The sequence below is a fragment of the Apium graveolens genome, chromosome 2, assembly GCF_009905375.1.
Source record: "Apium graveolens cultivar Ventura chromosome 2, ASM990537v1, whole genome shotgun sequence".
NCBI lineage: Eukaryota > Viridiplantae > Streptophyta > Magnoliopsida > Apiales > Apiaceae > Apium > Apium graveolens.
Window position 1 is genome coordinate 15665245 of NC_133648.1, and position 15906 is coordinate 15681150.

The 15906-nt window shown below is 32.7% G+C and overlaps 2 protein-coding genes across 3 annotated transcripts; one reads left to right on the plus strand and one right to left on the minus strand.

Moving 5' to 3' along the window:
• Positions 1-7690: 7690 nt before the first annotated feature.
• On the plus strand, positions 7691-13635 carry LOC141707022 (glucose-6-phosphate 1-dehydrogenase, chloroplastic-like). 2 transcript variants are annotated; one of them, XM_074509981.1, is made up of 10 exons: positions 7691-8257; positions 9639-9793; positions 9918-10012; positions 10101-10215; positions 11230-11435; positions 11511-11660; positions 11765-11885; positions 12055-12284; positions 12386-12586; positions 13178-13635. In XM_074509981.1, the coding sequence occupies exons 1-10, from the start codon at positions 8038-8040 to the stop codon at positions 13425-13427; spliced, it is 1743 nt and encodes a 580-aa protein (XP_074366082.1). In that variant the 5' UTR covers positions 7691-8037; the 3' UTR covers positions 13428-13635. The 2 variants fall into 2 exon arrangements, with proteins under 2 accessions (XP_074366082.1, XP_074366081.1); XM_074509980.1 differs by having other exon boundaries at positions 7692-8257; positions 9633-9793.
• A 44-nt stretch (positions 13636-13679) lies between these two features.
• LOC141707023 (omega-hydroxypalmitate O-feruloyl transferase-like) lies at positions 13680-15608 on the minus strand. Its single transcript, XM_074509982.1, has 3 exons — positions 15544-15608; positions 14978-15459; positions 13680-14826 (listed from the first exon to the last, which is right to left on the minus strand). Exons 2-3 carry the CDS (start codon positions 15428-15430, stop codon positions 13966-13968), a joined length of 1314 nt encoding a protein of 437 aa, XP_074366083.1. The 5' UTR covers positions 15431-15459; positions 15544-15608; the 3' UTR covers positions 13680-13965.
• Between the last annotated feature and the right edge of the window lie 298 nt (positions 15609-15906).

Sequence of the window (15906 nt, forward strand, 5' to 3'; positions counted from 1 at the left end):
GAGCAAAATCAAGCCAAGCAGCAGGCCCAGCTGGATGAGGTATTACAAAATCAAGCTGCTCAACAGACTCAGTTAAATGAGATCCAATCTTCTGCGGAACTCCTTCTTTCTCTACTCTTGACAGATGATGCCAAAAAGGGGGAGAATGTAGTTAAGTCCAAATGCTCAATTAGTAAGGCACTGAAGAAAAATGATGATTCTGAAGATGACCAGGGAAACCCTAGTAAGGGCAAAGGTCAAAGTCAAGGAAAGCAAGTTAGCAGAATTCCTATTCAGAATGTACCTGATAGTAAGATTTCTAATAAATCTACTATTCAGAGGAGTGATAAGGAAGGAAAGAAGACTTCAGCTACAGATCAAACTTTGCTGCTCACAAGTTCTGAAATTGAAGATCAAGTTCTGACAGCAAGTTCTGATAATCAAATTCTAATGACAAAGTTTGATGTTCTCATTCAGGGTGAAAGTCAAGACTCGAAGAAATTTATGCAAACCTTAAAGTTCAGGGGAAAGAAGGCAACCTTCTTTTACAAGGATCCTAAGATTCAAGCCTTAGATGAGGAACTTGCAAAGAGATTGTTCCTTAAGGATAATCCAGGAGTGGATTTAGAGGAACTTAGAGAAGAGGAAGCAAGATTTAATGCTGAAAAGTCAAAACTAAAGCCTAAAGCTTCTAATGCAAAGAAGCCTCCCAAACCTAAGGAAAAAGGTATAGTAATAAGAGAAAGATCTGCCACAGAGATTCCTAGATCAAGTACTAGATCTCAAACTACTACTGATCCCAAAGAAAAGGGAAAAGGAAAAGTTAGGGAGAAGAAACAGAAGATGAAGATTCCTCAAATTCTGATGGATCCTATATGCAAGATGGTACAAGCCTTTGATGATACTGCTGCTGAAGATGAAGCAGTTGAAACTCTAAAGAGAAAGAGGATGACAGAAGAATCTAAGACAACCTCTGACATAGATCAAGTTGTTCAGAGTGAAGATATTTCAGAACAGCAAGCTACAGATGAAACTGCAAATCCTGACCAATTAATCAAGACATCAACCTCTGACACTGCTCAAGTTGACATAGACAGCTTAAAACTTGATCAGAAAAAGAAGCTGCTATGGAACAAAGCTACTCCAGTGGAACGTAAGACCAATATAATGCTGAATCAGCTTGTATCTTTTGGGCTTAGACCTAAACAAGCTAAAGACAAGTCCGGGTTAGGTTCTGACAACGAAAAGAGACAAACATGAGTATAAGTTACTCTCAGAGATCCTTTCATTTTGACAGACAAACCATATGAAGAAATCAAACAAAAGCACCTTGACAAAGTGTTGTCTGCTCAAATTGTCATGGATACTCATGATGAATTAGAAGTTAAAGAAAAATTGATCCTGTTTCTCAATGATGGCAGAACTTACAGACTAGCAGATTCTGATGTGTTAAAGAAGTCTGTCAAAGAGCTTCAACATATTCACTACCTTCTGGAAGTAAAATCTGATGTTACAAGAAGATGGTCAGATTACATTTTGAAGGCTATAAGAGATCTTCTCAGAATTTCTGGTGCAAAAGCTTCTGAATACATTCCAAAAATCACTGAAGATGATGTAAGTGAAGTTTCTATGAAGAAAAAGTCTGCCAAGATTGTAGTAATTCTGAAGGGAAAGTGTTTATGCTAAAATGAAGACTCTTCACATCCCAGAGTTATCAGACTTGGAGATGGGCTTGAAAGAACATCAATTCCTACACTTAGAGGAGCCATTTATCATATTGATGATAATGAAGATGAAAAACTGATGCAAGTCAAAGCACGGTTAGTTGAAGTTTTGAGAAATGCTGAGGACAAGCTGGTAACAGACTTTACAAGGAATCACTATGGATCCAGATTGATCCAGTGATATTGGTAAAGCTACATGCACTGTAAGTTGTATTTAGCTGTTTAAAATAATATTTCATTGCGTTTGTACTTAAATATTTTTGACATCATCAAATCTATTAACTTGTATATTTTTCATAATTTACAAGTTGGGGGAGATTGTTAGATATATTTGTGATGTCATGTCTAATCTGATTTGTTTAGTTTCAGAACTTATTATCAGAACTTAACTGGAAATCAGAACTTACTGAAGACAGGAAGTTATCAGAACTTAAGGCGTCAGAACTTATATCAAGACTTAAGTGCGGGTACACTTCAGATAAGGAAAACAGCTGATTTACAGGAGAGGATCTGGATTAAACAAGTAAAGATATGCATGAAGAATTGGACAGCTATAAGACTGCGGTAGATAATCTCTGATTGATGTATTCTAGGAATCAGAATCATTATCATATCAATTAGAATATATCTTGTAACTGTGTAGTATATAAACACAGATTAGGGTTTACACTATAAGTGTTATCATTCACGAGAATATTATTCATTGTAACCCTAACAGCTCTTAGTGATATCATACATCACTGAGAGAGTAGATTAAACCTACTATAACAGAGTTTGATTTATTGAATAAACTTGTTTTTCTGTTACAAACTTGTGTTTATAATCGAATTGATTGTAGATACTATATTCAACCCCCTTCTATAATATCATTGAGGCCTAACACATCGTCTATATGTACCAAACACCATCTCATACTCGTCTATTGTGTCCGGTTATATAAATCTTTATTTTAGGAATTTCATAATTTTTAACTATACTATTATAAAGACAATTATGTCAAAATAATAAATTAAGTGAAGGAATTAATTAATTTCAGCACGAACCGACCAACTACCAAACTTATAATGTTTCATTTATTATAATATAGTATAGATATAATATATTTTATTAAAACCACTGCGATGCACAATTTTCTAGAATTTACATGTTTTCACTTTTAAAATTTTTTAAATCAATTATTTTTTTTTAAAAAAATGTACATATATTGTTATTTATGATGTAGTTTCAATATTATTTTTATTGTTGCTAATTTGTTTCAATGTTGTTGCAACAAATATACAGTTATAGATAGATATACGGATGTTGAATTAAATTACTTTTTGACGGTGTATATTATATAATTATATTATATGGTGGAATCTCTAATAATATTATAGTTACGATTGTATCATATCTGGTATTCGAATAGTAGTAGAACAATGTAACCTATTTATATTTATGATCGGTTGAACTTCTAATCATATTTTATGTAGGATTGTATTTGGATATTGTATCAAATTATGGTGTTTGAATAAGAGAGAAAAATGCAATAATTTTTTATTTATAATTGTATTAAGAATTTCTACAATTGATTTTAAAAGTCTGATTTTTTGTTATAACAAGATCGTCTATTTTTAAAAATATGTCGAGATTATTTTGGTGGTACAGTACCAAAAGTTTGGATAACAACTCTGTTGTTATAAATAAAGATATAATATAATAGTATAGTTAGGGGTTATTAAGTAAAGTAACGAAACCCGCAAGGGTTAGTTCAGTTGGTTAAAGAGGGGATAATTATGCCTCTTGAATCAGAGCCTGTCAGGTTAGGTTATTGCATGAGCCTGTTAGTTTTACCCAGTACGCACCTGAAGGGTAGCGGCTACAGGTTCCCTACAATAAAAAAAAGTAATGAAATAATTAAACGGCTTGATAGTTATTAACAAATGTTAATATGGTCGGATTTTATAAAATTAATATTCGGAAGCCCATCAAACGAACATCTCAAATTAATATTTTTTTATTGCATGATTTGATTACTTTCTTATTATAATTCTATATCTATACTATATTATTATAAGCGAAACCTAATTTCGTTTGGTCGGTTGGTTAACACCTTCCTATGAATATGATAACACCTTAAAAAACAAAGTCTAAATTAATATAATCTTATTAAAAAAATTAAATTATTTATCTAATATAACTACAAATTCTATGAATTATTATCCAAGTTAATTTCTAATTGCACTCAATTTCCTTCTTATCTCTTTTGTAGGAAATCAAATACTTTTAAAACTAATTTTAGTAATTCAAATTATAATATAACAAAATAATTATTAAATCAAAAAAATTTTAAAAATAATATTTTAAAAAACAATACCAAATTATCCACGTATACCATTAATATTCAAGACTCCCAATTTCCTATAGGCTCTACACTCGCACAACAAAGTGACCTATATAGACTATAGGATGATATTTTAAGATTTTAATAATCTAAATTTTGAATCCATCAATAATATGATATATATATATAAATATTACATAAATATTTTAATTTCATTAATCTCACTAATATATAATTATTGTTTTTTATAATTTATTTATATTTATACTATACTATTATAAGGTAAACTTGATTTCGTTTGGTATGTTGGTTAATACCTTCCTAAAAAGTATGATAATACCTTCCAAAACAAAATTTAAATTAATATAATTTTATTAAAAAATTAAATCATGTATGTAATATAAAAACAAACTCTATGTTAGACTGTAGTAGGAGGACATTTTAAAATTTTAATTATCTTATTTTTGAATCTTTCAATAATATGATATATAGAAAATAATATGTGAATATTTTAACTTCATTAATCTCAATAAAATATAATTATTATTTTTTATAATTTATTTATATAAAATAATAAAATAATAAAATTGTAAATGATATAATTAGTCCGTGAATCGCCGAGGTTATAGAATAGTATTAGTAATTCGATAAAATCAATATGTACCAAAACACATGTACCGTCAACGAGATTTTTAATATTTCGTTTATTACTATCCGCGATTAGAGATGCACAAAAAGACCGGCCCGAAAATCTGGCTCGGCCTGATCCGGTCAAAGCCCGGTCAAAACCCGTCCCGGTCCCGTGCTTCGGGCCTCGACGGACCCTATATTTTTAGGCAAAGCCCGGCCCGGCCCGGCCCGGTTAAAAGTCCGGGCTTCGGCCCGGCCCGATCCAATTAAAAACCCGAAAAAGCCCGGTTATAATCTGATTATTATAATATATTTTCTTATATATTTATAAATTCACATTTACTATAAATATAAATTATACTTTAAACACATATATATTTACATATTTGTGATTAATAATATTATTTATATACTTCGTTGCATAAATAATGAAAGAAGATATAAAATATGCATGATATATATTTGGATATTATTGTTATGAATATTTGGATATCATTGTTATCATAACAATGATAAAACATATTATTCTATAAACATGTTTATTTTTTGCCGAATTTAAATGTTTTCAACGAAGTAATGTTTTCATAAAATATTCCATGTAAACTAATACATTTTTACGATGATCTAGTTGCTAACACATGTATTCTTCGGAATCACTAATAATACTCGATCCGATTTAAATTTGAAAAAAGCCCGACCCGATCCGGTTAGGCCCGAAGAAAGCCCGATTAGGCCCGCCTTGAGGGCCCAAACGGGCTCTGACATTTTCGGAACGGGGCTTTTTAAGGTCCGGTCAAAACCCGGCCCGGTGAGCCTTTTGTGCATCTCTATCCGCGATGCATGGTTTATGGTTATCTTGGTAATTTTCTTTTCTAGTATTTCATTAGTTATTTTTTAAACTAAATTTATCGTAATAAATGTGTTCATTAAAATAAATATATATAATAATTAGTATATACGTAGACTACCTTGTTTATAAAAAATGTGTTATGATAATTTAAAATGGCGGGTAAATTACGAGGAGTTCTTTGCATGATTTAGGACTTTAGCAATTCGCAACATCTATGTTATAGATTAGTTATATGTTTATAGAAGGACTCCCGCGCTTGGGTAATTCCAATTAGAATAAATCTGAAAGAGGGTATAGTATCGTAGAAAATTATTAATTTTATTATAAAATTTGCTCAAATTTATTATTAATGTAGAATAATAATTATATTTAAATATAATAAAATATTTAATAATTGATTTTCGGAAAAAATAATTGAATTTAAATTTAATTTTACTGTAGACTAATTTTGGATAAATGTGATTTTACCGTGATTCTACTACAGAACCACTTTAAATTATTTCATCAAATTTTAATTTTTTAAATAAAAATTGTGTAACTTCATTTTTTAATTTGGTAATTAACATTTGTAATTATATATGATGAAAAATGAAATAAATTATGTATTTACATTTTCTATATAATGGTTCTCTACGGGCCTCTATCTAATGGAGTCATCCACGAATTGCTACCCATGTTATTGCTACCCATGTTATGTATCTTATTTTAAGTTAATATATAAGCTCGGTATATGAAATATGAAATAAGTAATATAGGTGTCCTATTTTAAATATAATGGAAGTGACGAAATATAAACAACCAAATTTTTAATATTTCGTCTTTGATACAATAGTATAGATAAGTGTTTGGATAATTTTACTTATAAATCAGATTTTTTACATAAATGAAATAAAATAAATAATTTTAAATAAAATTATCTTAATTCTTATATTTTAAGTTAGATTAACATTTAAAAATTAAAATTAATAAAAAAGCGAAAAATCAAAATAAGTTGACACGTTGTTATTAACATTTAACTTAAAAACTTATAAATTGTAAATTCAAATTAAAAAATAAAATTGATAAACACTCGTCATTAAATTATTACGGCTAAATCATTAAGTTCACTTATAAAATTTGTCAAACCGCCCTTTTACAAGAAATGATTGCCAAAGAAACTCTCACCAAATTTTGGTCAGGGATTTTCAAGCGGAAGCAAAGGCGTTATGATTTACAGATCTCAAAAAACAATCGCTTTTCAAGCCCAAACAAATATTTTTCGAGAAAAAGGTAAAATTGTAAAAAAAAAAGTAAAATTAATATTTTTAGTAATTTCTATTTTTCTAGTTGTTTCTTTAATATATTTAAATCCAATTTTTCTGAAAATTACAATATCGGAATCCTTTTGAATAATATGAAATCCTTTAAAATAACTAAAATTACTGGTACACTTAAAATAAAGAAAATTCACCTTTTCATGTAACAAATTTGTATAATTTGATTGTTCTGATCCGATAAATTTGAATATGTGACATTGAGATATATATCTATATTATACTCTTATAAGCGAAATATGGTTTCGTTTGGTCTGTTGGTTAACACCTTCCTAAAAAATATATGTTAACACCTTCCAAAAAAAGTTTAAACATAAATTATTTAATTAAAATAAATAGCACTCAATTTCTTTCTTAGTAGGAAACTTCTTTCTTAGTAGAAAATCAAAAATTTCCAAAATTAATTTTATTAATTCAAATTATAATATAATAAAATATTTATTAAATCAAGAAAAAGTTAAAAAACAATAGTAAATCATCCACATCTACGCACATATTCAAGAGTCCCACTTTGCTACAGGCCTGCACCGGGCATATACGCTTTAGAAAAGGTTTTCGAGACTTTTTAACATTTTTACTCTTTAAATTTTGAATTTTTCAGTAATATAATATATTTAAAATAATACGTTAATGCCCATTTTGTATGGGCCTTTAGTGGCTGCCCAGCGTTTACCTAATTAGTCCGGGTATATAGTCTAGTATCTGTATAAAATGAAAAAGGAAAAAAGACGATATTTTCTCAAAATTAATTTATATTAATAAATTAAATGCATAAAGTGTATATACTTTTAAAAAAATAAAATTAAATCCAAAAAATAAAGAAGTAATCCGTTTCTGCACGGAACTGACAAAAAACAGAGAAGTGCCGGGAAAGAAAAAACCCTGACCTCACATACATGATCACCTACAAGGCTACACCCTCTTTCATTTCAATCCACTTTTTTCACACACACAGACACACAGAGAGAGAGTACTGAGAGAGGGGGGAGAGAGAGAGAGAGGACAGAGAGAGGACTGAGAGAGAGAGAGAGAGAGGACAGAGAGAGAGAGAGGACTGAGAGAGAGAGAGGACAGAGAGAGATAGAGAGAGGACTGAGAGAGAGAGTCTTTCATTTCAATCCACTTCAGAGAGAGAGAGAGATTGCAAATTTTGTTTCACCGACAAGAGATCAAACACATTTTGAGTAGTACATTACATTTTAATCACTTGATGCTATTATGTCTACACAATTAAGTCATTGTTCGTCCTCAACTAATAATTTATCATCCTCTTTTATCAACAAACACACTCTTTTCCCCAAGAAACTTGTCATTATCCCATCAAGAAGCAATCTTTTTAAATGGGCACCTCAGGTTTTTTCAAGAATTCATCCAAGAAAGGATTTTGAGTTCAAAAACTCAAATGGGCATCTTCTAAATGCTGTTTCTCTGCAAGATGGTCAGTGTTTCTGCACTTATATAGACACATATTCTGTATATATATATGTTGTTAATTTGTGAATGGTGATTATATTTATGCTGTGTATTTGAAGGATGTATAGCAAGTGTTGTTGCTATTGGGGGTTTATGTGTTGCTTTGTTACTAGCTAATCATTCATTTCTAAAAGGTTAATTTTTTCGATATTTTTATTTACAGTTTAATTGGATCATAGATATTTATGACTTCCGTTAGGAGAAAGTCCGGTGTTAAGTTAATAATAATTGGATATTAGATCATATTATTTTTAGTGAATAGAGCCAAAGACTAATTTCAATTATTGGTTAAGATGTAAACTAATAATCTATGGTAATTTCTCCGATCATCGCCTAATGATGACAGCCATAGAACCAAAAGATACAACTTGTACACAAATATTCCTAGCTGAACGTTAATTTGTAATGTTTGTATGTCCTTAGAATCAACATTGTGCTCGAGCTGGTACTGCAGCTCACTTCAACAATATGATACATTTATTATCAGCAAAGTTGTTCACAATGGTCTACTTCATTGAATCAAGCAACATTGAAGTCAAGTAGATATTGTGGCAGTTATAGACTTTTAATCCTCTTGCACCAGAGTTTGCTAAATGTCCGCTTCGAAAATTTTCGTTCCAAAAATATATAGACTACGAGTCCTCTTGCACCAGAGTCTTCTAAATGTCTGCTTCAAAAGTTTTTCGTTCCATGAGAGTTGTAAAATAGTTTGGTCATTGACTGAGAGGGGCCATTCTGATATTCCCTAAAGCCAATATGAAATTGTTTATATGATTTTCTTGTCTATACCTTCCTTTTCAATATAACTATGGTGCTCTAGCAGCACACTTGTACAACTAGTATATGACCTCTCCCACAACCAAGGTTATTGATTATAGATAATGTATGTACTTGATTATTGTTGACTGTTCGGATAAAAAGAAGGCAGTTAAGTTGTATACAGATATATACAGATATACAAAATAGAGTGGTAGTAATTTCAGAAATGAATTATCAAATTCATTGTCTTCAAAGACAAGCTGTTGTAGAGTTTGGTACTCTTCAAGATTTGCTTTTAAAATCACTATCGAGAAAAAATTTGGTCACTAATTAATTCTTATGATTCCATGAGGTCACAAACAAGGTGTCGACCTCTTCTTTCATGGCCAAGTCACAATGTGACATTTCAATGGTTTCTCATCTTCTAAAAATCTACTCTAATTATTAGAGGTTTTTTGTCATTCAATTTTGCGTAACTTTGCTTAAACTGTGACTAAACCTCAGTTGCTAATACGCACACAATAACACCAAATTTGCACCTATTATTTATTTTATTTTTCTAAATCTTTTGCTTACGGTAGGTTCAGCTGAAAAATCTGTGGAGAGAGAACCTACATCCTTGGAAATGGGAAGCCAAGAGTCTAATCTCAGTGTCACTGTTGTTGGTGCTTCTGGGGACCTTGCCAAGAAGAAAATTTTTCCTGCACTCTTTGCTTTGTTTTATGAAGATTGCCTACCAAAGGTTTATATATTTATTGTTTTTCATGTTAATAATATTACTGTTCTTTTTATGTGTGATAATGTTGCTTAATTTATTGGATCGAATGAGTTGATTAATTACAAATGTTTTGGATGCTTACATACAGAATTTTTTAGTCTTTGGTTATGCCCGAACTGAAATGACCGATGAGGAGCTGAGAACCATGATTAGCAAAACCTTAACTTGCAGAATTGATAAGAGGTAAGATACTTAACCTGTGTTCTGCCTAACATGATTTGTTTAGGAAGCTTATCTGCCAATCTTCTAAATATTGGGTGCTAATTTACAGCGCAAACTGTGGTGACAAAATGAGTCAATTTTTAGAAAGATGTTTTTACCATTCAGGACAGTACAATTCAGAGGAGCACTTTTCAGAATTAGACAAAAAGATGAAAGTGAAAGAGGTACAGATCTTACTTATCATTTCAATGTTTTCTGTATCTAGATATAGGTTTCGTGCTTCCAACGAATATCTGAGGGATTTGAAACTGATATAGTTTTATTACAGATCTTACTTATCATTTCAATGTTTTATGTATCTAGATATAGGTTTCGTGCTTCTAACGAACATAAGAGGGATTTGAAACTGATATAGTTTTTTTGACCATATACCCCAGTTTCTGAGTTGGCGAAAAGGTCACTTCTTAAAGATAAACGGATTAGAATCAAGACGGTGTAATACATGTAATGTGACAAGCCAAAAATACACATCGCTGTTCAATTGAAATGGTTTACCCTGCCGCAATGGCTCAATTTCTAGATTATTACTGTGCGTATGTAGCATGTCTTGTGTACAAATGTTATGCCTTTTCTGTTTACTTCTTCTTCCTCATCGATCTGTGTGATTAAGTTAAATTTTTTGAAAGATGAAAGTCCTGTACCACATGGTGGGTGTATCTTTCAGGCTTCAGTTACAGTGTGTGCATGTGGGACATGAACCAGGAAAGGATTAAGATGGGGGTGTATACTTCATTTATTTTTTAGTAGTGAAGGTCTTGTTCAATGATGGAAGGAAGATTATTTGGTGTGAAACATGGCGGTTTTGTTGGTATAGTATCCTTGCAGAGGGTGTGGGTGTGGAAGTATACATAATCAGAATTAGTGATGTCACTGATGATACTGATGTTAGTATAATTTAGCAGAATATAAGGTTTAGTTCTGACTGGAAGTAGAGATGCTTTTATAGAAAGTTATATGAATTCGATAATTATGCGTGGAAAGGATGTAATAATGTCATTAGATAGAATATCCAGGCATGACACGATTCAATGAAGTAAATAATGAGAATTTCATATCGATGTAATGAACTAAATTATGCATTTTATGTCGAATTTGACTCTAGCGAGAGATCTGCTTAATTGTCATATATCTCACACTTGAATTCTAAATACTGATCCTAATTTGTAATTTATATCCAGGCCGGCCTACTGTCAAATAGGTTGTTTTATTTATCTATACCTCCAAACATATTTGTAGATGTGGCAAAATGTGCTAGTGCCCAAGCTTCTTCAGCAAATGGGTGGACAAGAGTTATTGTTGAGAAGCCATTCGGTCGTGATTCTGAGTCATCTGCAGAACTAACTAGATGTCTAAAGCAGTACCTTGCTGAGGACCAGATATTCAGGTATACTCTGCAGCATTCTTTCATGATAAAATAACTTGTGAAGCTGTGGAGTTTCCATTTGATAATATTCTTCAGGATTGATCATTACTTGGGCAAAGAGATAGTTGAGAACCTATCAGTGCTACGCTTCTCAAATCTTGTTTTCGAGCCACTTTGGTCAAGGAATTACATCCGGAATGTGCAATTCATTTTTTCCGAAGATTTTGGTACTGATGGTAGAGGAGGGTAAGCTCATATTCGTATGTGCAACAATAGAACATGCATATCATAGTTTAAAATGTTTCCATGCTTAGTTTTTCAAAGATCTGTTCATCTGTTTTTGTCCACAGGTACTTTGACAACTATGGAATCATCAGAGATATAATGCAAAATCATCTCCTACAAATATTAACACTTTTTGCTATGGAGACGCCCGTCAGCCTGGATGCCGAGGATATAAGAAATGAAAAGGTAGAAGCCATCTGTATTAGTAAGTTTTCGTTTTTTCAAGATATCCTGCTATATGGAACTCTTTTCTAGGAGGACGTATAAGTATTAAAAACCTGCAAGTCTTATAGAAAACTCCAGATCCATGTAAATAGAAATTTACTATCTAATAGAATTTGTGATAACCATTCAGGTCAAGGTTTTAAGGTCAATGAGACCTTTGCAGCTTGAAGATGTAGTTGTAGGTCAGTATAAGGGCCACAGCAAGGGCTCCAGATCGTATCTAGGATATACAGATGACCCAACTGTGCCAAAGGACAGTCTGACTCCAACATTTGCAGCTGCGGCAATGTTTATTGATAATGCACGGTGGGACGGGGTTCCTTTCTTAATGAAGGCAGGGAAGGCACTCCATACTAGGCGGTAAATAGATCCTTCATCCTTTTCAAATGCTAATTTCATCTGTAGATGCCGGATAGTTATTGTAATGGAAGTTCTGATGTTCTTATTGCAACGGAATTCAGTGCAGAAATCAGAGTTCAGTTCAGGCATGTCCCTGGTAATTTGTACAAGAAGAACTTTGGGACAAATTTGGACAAGGCTACGAATGAACTAGTGCTTCGTGTGCAACCGGATCAAGCCATATATCTGAAGATTAACAACAAGGTTCCTGGTCTAGGAATGAGATTGGATCGTAGCGACCTTAACTTGCTTTACAGTGCAAGGTAATACATGTTTTATAAAAATATCATGCTTAAACCACAAAATAATAATTGAACGTAGTGATCATTTAAAAAAGTGCAGTAGTATTAATAATGAACTCATGATATAAGTTGCAACACCATAAGCTTTTGGATAAAGTTGAGATAGAAAATGGCTTTAAGTTAAAATGGCAATTTGGATCCGAACATTTGTAGTGCTGTGTCTCAATGATTAATTTGCCAAAGATAATAATCTGTAGATGGCAAAGTCAACTTGCTAAAAATGTTAAACACTAATGACAAATTGGAAATGGAAGTTTAATTAAAGAAGTTTTTAATTAATTACAAAATCAAGATATAGTATAGATTTTTCTGTTTCAGAATTAGAGATACAGTAATATTTTCTAATTAGGAAAATATAATATTTTGATAGCATAATTACAGCATTACCAGCTAATTTTAAGCTGCCAGTGGAAACAAAGTTTTCCTTGACTGTATTGTCTCGGTTGCATCTCAAATACTGGAAAATATAGGAGTATCATACCCCAGTCCAGTCTTTAGAGTTTCCGCAATATTTGTAAAGCTCTGACTGGTGAAAATTTAAATAAACTGAAGGTATTCAAATGAAGCAATAGATGCATACGAGCGACTCCTGCTAGATGCAATAGAAGGAGAGCGACGACTGTTTATCAGAAGCGATGAGCTAGATGCTGCTTGGTCTCTGTTTACCCCACTACTAAAGGAACTAGAAAAGAAGAAGATTGCTCCTGAGTTGTATCCTTATGGTAGTAGAGGACCAGTTGGAGCACATTATCTTGCTGCAAAACATAATGTTCGATGGGGAGATCTTAGTAGTGACGAATAGTAATGGGAGCAAATTGCTACTGCCTATATATCTACAGATGTTCTTGTATCAAATTCCCAAGGATATCTATGTAAATTTCTTGTATAAATGTATTGTATGTGGTGTGATGCTGAACTGTAAACTCAAAAAAACATGTTTCGCAAAGGTTGTGGTTGAATTTGGTGCAGAGTGAAACACTCTGGTAATAGCTATGTCAAATTATCGGATTTCTCTACATAATTTTCAGAATCAGCACCAAGGTTGGGCACAAATTCACGCACTTGTTCAAGGGAGGGTAAGTACAAATGATTTCACTTTACAAAATTTTACATATCTTATTTGTATAGATAACAAGTTCTAAGTGGATTTTAAAAGCTTCTAAAATTGTAGCCTGACAAAAACATTTCTATATGTATACTTGTATAGTTTTATGTGTGTATATCTACTACCCGCTTTATGTTTATAACATCAAGCTCCTGCATACTTAAGATTATGACATGCCATTCTCTTATGGCGCTTGGAGTGTAATCCTTTATTATATATAAGTTTAGTGTAAAACTTATATTTGCATGAGTTCTTGGAATGACTTCATGGCATTAACTGGCAACCCCAACAGCACTGTAGTTCCCTTTCCACTACCAGCAGCCAGAAACAATGCTACTTCTTTTTCCGGTAGGGTAACGCACCCTGCCTGAGTCGGCTCTCCCCATCCAAAGTCCGTTTTGTTGAAAGCAAGCCTAGTCCATGTAGTAATCAAAAATGTACCGGATAAAGATGGCTTTTCTTTGTTCACTTCAAGATGATCAATTGCTGATCTAATAAACTCTTCATCCACCATCTTTATAGCATTTTGCACAAGGTGCACTGCATAAGACAATGGCTTGTTCACCAAATCTCCAGCAGTAGTCACACTACATGCTAGCACAACCCCGTTCCCAAAATAGCCCTTTGGCAATGGAGGATTGATCAACTTTGATCTTCCATCAGCAGCAAACAAAAGCTTGATCTGTTGCTCTGGTTCCATTCTAAGACCTCTAGTTCTTGCACGCCACACCAAGGCTGTGAGAGCCACAAATGTGGTGCAGTTCTTGATGGTGCCATCTTCCATGATCAACTTCTTTAGCCTTGTTAGCTTTTCTTGATCAAAGTTGAATGATTCGTAAACAATTTGAGATTCTTGATACTGTGCAGAAATGTTTGATATGTCTTTTATCTCCAAGAACTCGTTGTGAGTGCGAGTAACTTGTGGAGGTTGTCTTGATTTTAGGACTGATCTGTCAATAGCAGGTACTACTGATAGGGATACGCCTCTTGCTATTTCACTCCATGAGTTAAGGAACTCCATGGCTGATATTCCATCAGCCATGCAATGGTTCATTGTCATTCCCATTACAAATCCTCCACATCTGAACCTCGTTACCTAAATCATCAAATCCATTTGTTAGTTGTATCACATAGAATTTTATAATACATGAAATTATCTAGTGTTAGTATCTCAAGTGGTCCGACAGCCAAACTACAAGTACACGAAAGTGCACTTACTCTAAATTATACGAGGCCATAATTAGTACCTGTACAGTTAACAGGGGAATCTCGAAAAGGTCTTTAGCAGCGGAATCCGTATAAACAAGCTTGCTTAACATGGCAGGATCCTGAAACGTGATATTCCCCAAGATACCGATATCGCAATCAGTCACAGCTTCCACAAACGGCACACCTCTGTTTGTGCATTTCACAGTAAGCTTCCCATCACTGCCGACTGTCAAGTTTCCTGCAAGCGGATAAAAATAAACCAGAACTTTCGACAAAGCTTCTCTTATGACACGGCCAACGCCTTCTGTGCTCTTCTTGTCGCCATTAGGCTTGAAACAATACACTGTTTGCATTATAGAAGTCATATTCTGGTCAAGATTCGACAAGAAATAATACTCTGGATTATGCGGCCTTGTTTCCACCTGAACGAGCACCGGTTGGGACTTGGTAATCTTAAAATGACGAATACTGTTTTCGCATGATGAATCCATTACAAACTTGTGCTGATTAATCAAATCACCTGAACATGCAATAAGAATGAAGATGTGTATTAGTTAACATGTAGCGATAATAAAATTATTGATAATAATAATGTTGTTAGTACCTTGAACGGGCTATTATTTTACAATCAACTTGTGTACTGAATTTCTTTGGTTTGGTATATTCGATGTTATATATGAGTGCGAAAGTTCTAAATTTCAAATCCTGTTTAGACAGTTTACAGTTGAGAAGCAGCTTAATTTATGATAATGCGGCATAAAGTTGAATTAAACATTGTGTTTACACATTGTGGTGATTCATGGTTAGTGATAGCAAACAAGTGATTATTATTAGTATGCTAACACGTCTTTACAAGCGGAAACGTGTACTAAATTAGTTGAAAGTTGAAACAACTATACAGTTATCGGGTAAAAATTTTAGACATTAGTCACTCACGTATTATTGCTAGCTAGATCCTTTTAATTGT